Genomic DNA, 9,537 nt, shown 5'->3' with positions numbered 1-9,537 from the left:
TTCTCATTAGGGCGAATTTCGTGACCATACCATCGAAGACGCCTCTCTCGCAATTTCTCTACGATCCGTGTGACCCTATATCGATCGCGGATAGCCGCGGATGTGATCAAAACGTGTCACGCTACTAGTCCAACGCAACATCTTCGTCTTCATTACCGCAAGGTGGCATTAATTATCTTTTGTAGCCGGCCAATACTCAGAACCATAGAGCACGACAGGGCGGGTTTCATGGGAATTGGTAGTCAAAAATTCAATTTTATTCAGATTTAATCTAAGATCGTGTTGCATGAGGCGATTATTCCATTTTTGAGCAGATGGCTCGAGATCAGTTTCGCTATTAGACGCTAGGAAAACATCATCTGCATGGAGTAGTGTATAGGCCGCTGGACATTGGAGATCCCGTGTGCCGGTTTTCATAACAAGAACAGGAGTGGTGAGAAGGCGCTTCCTTGCTGAACACCAACAGATACAGGAAACGATTTCGATACACCCTCCACATTTCGAACTTTACTTTTGGGATCGTGGTAAAGTAATTGAACCAAGCGGACGAGTTCTTCTGGAACTAAACCTGGAAATCCAGAAATGGTTGGTATCGAAACTAAGCAGTTTGGGGCTTAAAAGCAAATACGCGGTGGAAGACAGAGAGCAGCTCATCTATCAGATCCCCAAAAATATGAAGGAAATAGCAAATGGCCATATGCTAGTATCCTCCGATGTGAAAGCATGCCTAGCATGCCTGTAAAGGAGGCCCTGTGCTACCTAAAAGACTTTCTGAACAGGGTTAGTTCATCTGAGTGGAGGAAAGAGTTTCGCCGATATATAAAACTATGTATGAGTGAAACCCATTTCACTGTCAGACCGACTGTAAGACAACCTCAGGAGTTCCAATGGGTAACCCCCTTTCTACCCTACTCAGTAAAATTTTCAAGAAAAAAAAAACGAAAAAAGGGGAATAATTCCTCCATTTTGAGTAAGATATGTGGATGATGTCCTTGTCAACAGGCAAGACGCAACTTCTAAACCTCAGCAATATTCACCAAAAAGTGGCTTCAGGATGGAGACGGAAGTGGACCAAAGCTTTTTCTTCTTGAATGTCAAAGTAATGAACAAGGATGGAAAGGTGGAGCCATCCAAGATCACCCACACCCGACGTGCCATCTCTTTAACGTCTAACCATTCATGGGGTCAAAAAATGGTACCCTAAAACTCTATGATCCACCACATGCAGATGTTCTCGCTAAGTGAGGAAAACTTCAAGAAGGAGAAAGAATACATCCTCGGCACTGCGAAGATGAACGGTTACAACGTTACAGAGAGCATCTAATTAGATGAAAGAAGGGACAACTGAAGAGAAGGGAACTAACGCATCTAAGTGCACAGCAAGAAAATCAGTAAAACGGAAACTTATTAGGCAACACGCAGCATTGCAAAATTAATAGCGAAGATAAACCTGGGGTCAACAACCATAAGCAGGAAAATTGGGTCTTCAAAAGACTGCCTGGAACAGAAAGGAAAGAGCGGGATCTATAAAATCTAAATACCAGAATGCGAGCAGGTCTTCGTGGGGCAAACATAAAGATTAATAACTACCAGGATCAGAGAGCATATAGGGGAACTACGGGTGCCCTACAGAAAGGACGAGCAGCGAGCGAAATAGAATCGTCAGTAACCAACCCCATGGTAAATAACAACCAAAATACACTGCGTACAGTACGAGGAACATGGACATTGGCCATCATGGAAAGTTAAGGAATCTCCAGACTACCTGAGGGAAAAAGAAGAAATACCGATCTTGGGATCGTGATATTTAAGTATCCGGACAATTTCTCAAGTAAAAATAGAGACAAAGACTGTTTTGATTTAGATTGTAAGCGCCGAGGAAGAGGGTAACTGGTTCCCGAAGTATGGATGTATGCGATCAAATATATTAGGGTTGTCCCTAATTTTAAAAAAATTCTGCTTTTTTTCATTCAGACACTCTGGGCAACCGGAAAATTCGACACCAACAGCTACGATAGAAACCGCGTTTGACGTCTACCTAAACCGAATAATTTTGAAAGCGGCTACCAGGCTTTGGCTTATATCCTTATCCTTCTCACTATTAGCAATTTTCAGATGTCCAAAATACTCTTACATATCTTGCTAGAGCACAAGGCTATCATATGAAAGGTCGCGGTTCAAATTTCACTGGTGGCAGGGATATTTGTATTGTGATTTGACGTGGGATACTCAGCTGTGAATGAGTACCAGAGTCAAATCAGGGTAATAACCTCGAGCGAGCGCAATGCTGACCACATTGCCTCCTACGGTGTACTGTAGTGTATCGTAACGGTCTTGAATGAAGTGCTCTAACACACTTCAAGGCCCTGATCCAATATGGATTACTATTATTATATTGCTTGACCTGTCTACTGCAAACCTTTCAGGTTCCACCACCCGTTCCCTTTGATTTACAGAGTTTTATATATAATATATAATATTTTAGGGTATTCTACTATGCTAAATCCTACCTGATCTCTCTTGGTGACAGGCCCCGCGACAGGTCGACCAAGAAAATGCATAGAATGTCGTTACAAACATGATGATCGGATTAAGTCACAGGCCTCGGAGAAATGCTAGGGCGTCCACCTCAGTCGACGCGGCAGGACGGGCCCCGGTCCTGTCGAGAAATGGGCAAGGGTTCTTGACGCATGGACGACGTCAGGACGTAAGCAAGTTAGTCCGCACACAACGAACAAAACAAATACGTGTCTGCACGCTAAATGTTGGTACCCTAACTGGAAAGACCGAGGAACTCGCAAGAGCCCTTCGGAAAAGGTGCATTGACATCTGCGCTCTGCAAGAAACCCGATGGTCTGGTTCCAAAAGCTGCGACATTGAACGCGAACGCGGTAAAAATGGCTACAAACTTCTCTATTTTGGTAACCCACACACTCAATATGGTGTTGGCATTGCCATCTCAGAAGGTTTCCGTGATGCCATTAAAGAAGTCGAACGATTTGATGATCGGCTGATGAAGCTCACCATTATATCAGCTGATCGCACTATTCACTTCTTCACCGCGTATGCACCACAGACAGGCCGACCTGATGCCGAGAAAGATGCCTTCTGGCAACTTCTCGATGAAAAGACTTGTCACGTGCCTGCAGACGATTACATAATCATTGCCGGCGACCTTAATGGTCATGTGGGTGAAAAGGCAGACGGTAACAGGTGCCATGAGGGAAAGGGGTTCGGAGCGCGCAACGAAGGCGGGGAGCGTATAATCGATTTTGTGGACACCCATGACCTTGTACTTATGAATACATGGTTCATCAAACGATTGTCTCATCTTCCCACATTTTATAGTGGGAACAATAAAACGCAAATCGACTATATTCTCATAAGACGTCAACATTTTACCACTGTCACTGATTGCAAAGTCGTTCCCTATGAGACCATCGCACCTCAACACCGGCCGTTGATTGCTGTCCTGCAAATTAAGCCACCGATAAAACGGCGTGAGGAACGCACTGGCCCGCCGCGCATTAAATGGTGGCGATTTGGTGAGAAGAAAGGAGAAACGGTCTCACTCATACGATTGCCAACCATTACGAATGTGGAAGAATCATGGAACCAAATGAAAGACACGATCCACAAAGCGGCCTCTGCAACCCTCGGGGTCACCAAGCCGGGTAAGCGGTACATCAACCGAGATACTTGGCTTTGGAATGATGATGTTGAAATGAAGGTCCGTGAAAAGAAACGCCTCTACCACAAATTTCTCGACGATAAAACGCCTGCTAATTGGCAAATTTATAAGAATGCCAAAAGGGAAGCAAAGAAAGTGGTCGCTGTCACCCGAGCGAACCATTTCAAAAATCTTTACGATAAACTGGACACTCGGGATGGCGAGAGAGATCTGTACCGACTTGCTAAAAGCCGTGATGAACGCACACAGGGTATCGAACACTTCTGTTGTGTTAATGGCAAGAACGGTACTTTGCTTACTGATCGTCGAGCCGCGACGGATAGATGGCGAGAATACTTCGAGCAGATTTCAACTGAAGAATTTGCTCATCCTCCACTTCCACAATCATTGCCGACATTTGGAGCAGTTCCACCAGTCAGCGCAACTGAAGTCGAGGAGGCAATAAAACAAATGAAATCGGGGAAAGCAACAGGGCCTGACGACATCGCATCTGAGCTCTGGAAAGCAAAGAGCTGGGACCCAACACCGTGGCTGAGTGAATTCTTTAACCGGGTTATTCAGGAAGGAAGAACACCATCTGACTGGCAAGAAAGTACCACTGTTCCGATATGGAAAAAGAAAGGTAGCCCAGCAGAATGTTCAAATTACCGTCCGATTCGGTTACTTTCCCATACCATGAAGATTTTTGAACGCATTCTTGACAACCGTATTCGCGAAATCGTTGAAATAACCGTGAATCAAATCGGATTTGTCAAGAACTGCGGAACTACTGACGCAATACACACTGCGCGGTTACTCATGGAGAAACACCGTGAGAAGCATCGCCCTCTTTACATTGCCTTTCTGGATCTTGAGAAAGCGTTTGACCGTGTGCCACACGAACTCATCTGGTATGCTTTACGACAACACTTCGTGCCAGAAGAACTCGTGCGCTGGGTTCAATTGCTCTACCACGATCCGAAAAGTAAAGTTCGAAGTATGGCGGGTGTATCAAAACCGCTTCGTGTCTCTGTTGGAGTTCATCAAGGAAGTGCCCTCTCACCACTCCTCTTTGTCCTTGTTATGGACACCGTCACACGGGATATCCAACGTCCAGCGCCCTACACACTGCTTTATACAGATGATGTTTTCCTAGCATCTGATAGCAAAAATGATCTCGAGCAACTTGTTCAAAAATGGAATGATCGCCTCATGCAACACGGTCTCAGATTGAATTTAAACAAAACTGAATTTTTGACGACCGATCCCCATGAAACAGGCACAATCACTGTCAGCGGCAGTGATCTGCCCAGATCTGAGCGATTTAAATACCTCGGGTCAACGCTATCAGCCAATGGAGAGCTGCGTTATGAAATTGCTTCACGCATTAACGCAACCTGGATGAAGTGGCGTTCCACAACTGGTGTCCTTTGTGATCGACGTATCAACGAACGTCTCAAATCTAAAATTTACCGCAATGTCGTCCGTCCAGTCGCTCTCTATGGTTCTGAGTGTTGGCCGACCATAAAAGACAATGAACGGCGTCTCGCGGTAATGGAGACGAAGATGCTACGTTGGACTAGTGGCGTCACACGTTTAGATCACATCCGAAATGAGGATATCCGCGATCGTTATGGGGTTGCACCGATGGTGGAAAAGTTGCGAGAGAGGCGTCTTCGATGGTATGGTCACGCAATTCGTGCAAACGAGAATTCACTTGCAAAGATTGGTCTGAACATCGAAGTCGATGGTAAACGACCAAAAGGCAGACCTAAGCAACGGTGGCTTGATACGCTGGATGGGGATTTGAAAGCCTCGAGATTGCACCCGGATCAGGCATTCGATAGAGCCAAATGGCGAAGCCGATCACGACGAGCCGACCCCGCTTGTGAACAGGACAAAGGCTGAAGAAAAAGAAGAAGAAAGAAGATTTTAGGGTAGGTACTTTGAGTTGAACGTCGTCCAAAAGAACAATTTTTAGTGGACAATGAAACCAATTTGCCTAGCAGAGGGAACAAACAACGGCCCTTTGGTATCTAGGCCCAAACTTGCTAGTTATTAAATCAACCTTGCAGCGTGGCCTTGTCTTCTGTATAGTTTGTCACTTTGTTGAAATCTCCCGCTTCTCAACAAAGTCAAAATGGATTTCAAGCGGCAATTCACCAGGACATCATTCTTATGAACCCAACTTGTGTAAATTTGAATGTCCTGGAAATGTTCTCCGGACATTTTAACTTTTACAGGCCATACAACCCAAACTTCGGCCATCACAAAACGCATCATACTGCCAGAAACAGCACAGTTGTTTGATCCTCTTGGATTAATCTCACCAGTCATTGTCCGAGCCAAAATTCTGATGCAGGACTTATGGCTAGAAAAGATTGAATAGGATGACCCACTAACTCCTCAGATAACTCATCGTTGGAAGACGTTCAGGAGTGAATTGGTTGATCTCGCAAACCTCAAAATTCCACGCTGGCTAAATCTCACATCTGACCTCTCACACGTCGAGATACACGGATTTTCAGACGCATCACAAACTGCAATGGCTGCAGCTGTATACATCAGAGTTTCTCATACAAATCAGCAATCAAAATTAACTCTTGTTTGTGCAAAAACTCGAGTTGCCCCTCTCAAACGTCTCACAATTCCACGATTAGAATTATCTGCCGCATTACTCCTCGCGAAGCTCATCTCACGCACACAAAAGGCTCTCAACTTGATCAACGTGCCAGTTACTTTGTGGACAGATTCATCGGTCACCCTCGCATGGATTAACAGTGATCCCACTCGTTGGAAGGAATTCGTTAAGAACCGAGTACGTGACATTCATGAAATCTCACCGTCAGCAGTGTGGAAATTCATCTCCACCAAGCAGAATCCAGCTGATTGCACATCACGGGGTTTAAACCCCTCTCAACTCATGAAGCACTCTCTATGGTGGTCAGGTCCAGATTGGCTAACCAAACCTTCTCATCAGTGGCCTTCATTCTCACCACTTGATGTCTCTCATGAAGACATGGAAATGCGATCGTCGGCAGTACATGTCGTCTCATCAACTCCATCTTTGCCTTTGGATCATCTCTTGACTCGATGCAGCACTTTCACAAAACTTGTCAGAGTCACTGCTACTTTACTACGTGCAGTGGCAGTCTTCAAACGAACCCCAGACTCCAAACTCAGCATCTCGGCTCTCACTCCAGCGGATTTGCAAGCGGCTCTCACCCACTGGATTCGTACTACACAACGAGGATACTTCGCATCAGAGATTCGTATCCTTTCCCAAGGCAAGCCTCTTCCCAAGTCTCATGCACTATCACGTCTGACAGCTCGCATTGACCAAATTGGACTCTTACGAGTCGGTGGTCGACTTCAGAACTCTCAGCTTGACGAAGATAGAAAACATCCGCCTATACTTCCGAAAGACTGCGTACTGTCACATCTCATCATCGCACTCTACTTGGAGGAACGCAGCTCACTCTGAACTGCATTCGTAGATACTGCTGGATCATCGGAGGCAGAGCTCCGATAAAATCATTCATCCAAAAATGCGTCACCTGTACACGTATACGAGGAATACGTGCTCAACAATTAATGGGCCAACTTCCTGCGAAACGAGTACAACCCCCATTGGTGTTCGAGCATACGGGAGTTGACTACGCGGGATCAGTGTCTCTCAAATATTATCAAGGACGCGGAACTCGAACCTACAAGGCCTGGATCGTCGTCTTCATATGTCTCTCAACATCTGCTGTCCACCTCGAGGCTGTCACGGATTACAACACCGAAGGATTTCTCAAGGCATTTCGTCGCTTCACTAGTCGCCGTGGGATTTGCAAATCACTCACTAGCGATTGCGGTACTAATTTCAAGGGTGCTGACGTCACTCTTCAGCAACTTCTCAACAGCAGTGTACAAGAATCACAGCATTTGCGCCAAATTCTCGCAAATGACGGGACCCAATGTATATTCAATCCACCTAGAGCACCACATATGAGTGGAAAGTGGGAAGCAGCGGTAAAATCTGTAAAATACCATCTGCAACGAACGATCGCCGACATGCTTCTCATCTACGAAGACTTCTCGACGTTCCTCGCACAAGTTGAAGCCGTTCTCAACTCGCGACCGCTGAGTGCTCTCACTGAGGACCCAGATGATCGCTCTGCCCTCACGCCTGGACACTTCATTAGAGGTGCTCCCCTCAACACCACTCCTGAGCCTACACTCACCGATGTACCGACTTCACGGCTTTCTCATTTCCAACGGATCCAGGAACGTTTACAATATTTCTGGGAACGCTGCTCAGCGGAATATCTCCAGTCACATCAGTCCATTTCTAAATGGAAAACATCTCACCATGACACCAAAAAGGATCATTGGTTCTCATCTCTGATGAGCGGTTTCCTCCATCAAAGTGGCCGCTCGCCAGAGTTATTCAAACGCATCCCGGCAAAAATGGTCTCACTCGAGTGGTAACCCTCAAAACTGCAACCTCCACATATACGCGACCAATATCAAAATCGGTATTATTGCCAGTCTCAACCACCGAGGGAGATTCTCATCCACGATCATCAAGTTAAACTTCTCCAACGGGTGGAGGAGGTGGGGAGAATGTTGAAATCTCCCGCTTCTCAACAAAGTCAAAATGGATTTCAAGCGGCAATTCACCAGGACATCATTCTTATGAACCCAACTTGTGTAAATTTACAGCGGTTCTTTTTCTACATCTCCGCTTGACGTTTTTCAGATCATCTTTCACACGCAATTTGCTGTTTATTGTTCGTCTCGTTTTCGTTTTCGTTTTCGTCTTCTTTCTTCTCATCCTGCGTTGTGCGGGCAATAAAACTAATCAAAATTAATCTTTGTGTTTTTTTTTATATCAACTCGTTCTCACCCAACCATGAATTTGGTTGAATGTCGAAAGAAGTCCGGTCCCAGTATTTTCTAAGAACGCGTTATTCGGACATTCTTTTTGAAGCGTTTCTCGAACACACTTTTATGCCAATATTCCTAGTTTCGTTAGATTGAAGAGTGTTTGTCAAATATTTAGTCATTATCCCTATATTCCCTTGGTTGTTGTTTCTGAACATTTGAGATGCAGCGGAGGGGTGCCTATACTGGCCTCTGCTCTCCTCGAAATATTTGGCCTATAGATTTTTAGTCTTCTCCAATAAGATTTCGGCATATATCTTAATAAAGTGGGGTCCTAGGCTGGGATTCTGTTGTCACTCTTTCTGTCAAGTTGTAAGCGTATCTTAAATTGTGTCTCTTAAAGTTTCTTCCTTCTGTTCCATTTGTTTCTTATGGGGCTTGTGGTCGTTTTTGCTGACAAACATAATTTTTCCCATCGATTACCTGCTGACACTCTTTGTCATCAATTCTAAAGTGACAAAACTGGTTTGAATATAATTATCAGATACTTTACCTCTCATTTCATGCAATTAAATCGTCCGGGAATATATTTTATTCAGAACGCGATGTAAATAAAATATTCATTTAGAGTACTTTGTCAGTGAATTTTCACCGCTTTCTCTTAGAATTCACTGCCTATTTATAACCTATATAGGTGCGTACTAAGGCAAACACTGGAGAGATTATGTGCTTTTGAATTTGGTGTCTAAGGATCACTCAAGTCTGACATAAAAAGCCCTGAAATTTTCCCCACAGATATAAGTATCTATCTGGAAATCACCATGGAACCGATAAATGGACAAATCAACTAACAGTTCAATATAGTCAGCGAGCGATTGAAGTTGGAATGGGCTAATTGCTATGCTAAATTTATAGAGTAGGCCCTAACTCAATGCAAATGCCTAATCCCTCACCTTCCTCCATTCAAAATCATATTTCCATTCCAATTAAAACGG

The 9,537-nt window shown here is 44.7% G+C and overlaps 1 protein-coding gene across 1 annotated transcript; it reads left to right on the top strand.

The window, feature by feature from the left end:
• The first annotated feature begins 6,215 nt into the window (after positions 1-6,215).
• Positions 6,216-7,154, top strand: LOC119654138. The gene has a single exon (XM_038059301.1). It carries the CDS (start codon positions 6,216-6,218, stop codon positions 7,152-7,154), a length of 939 nt encoding a protein of 312 aa, XP_037915229.1.
• Positions 7,155-9,537: the final 2,383 nt, after the last annotated feature.

Source organism: Hermetia illucens, chromosome 4 (assembly GCF_905115235.1).
Source record: "Hermetia illucens chromosome 4, iHerIll2.2.curated.20191125, whole genome shotgun sequence".
In the NCBI taxonomy this organism is placed as follows: domain Eukaryota; kingdom Metazoa; phylum Arthropoda; class Insecta; order Diptera; family Stratiomyidae; genus Hermetia; species Hermetia illucens.
The sequence above is the reverse complement of the archived record's forward strand: the minus strand, read 5'-3'. Positions and strand labels throughout refer to the sequence as shown.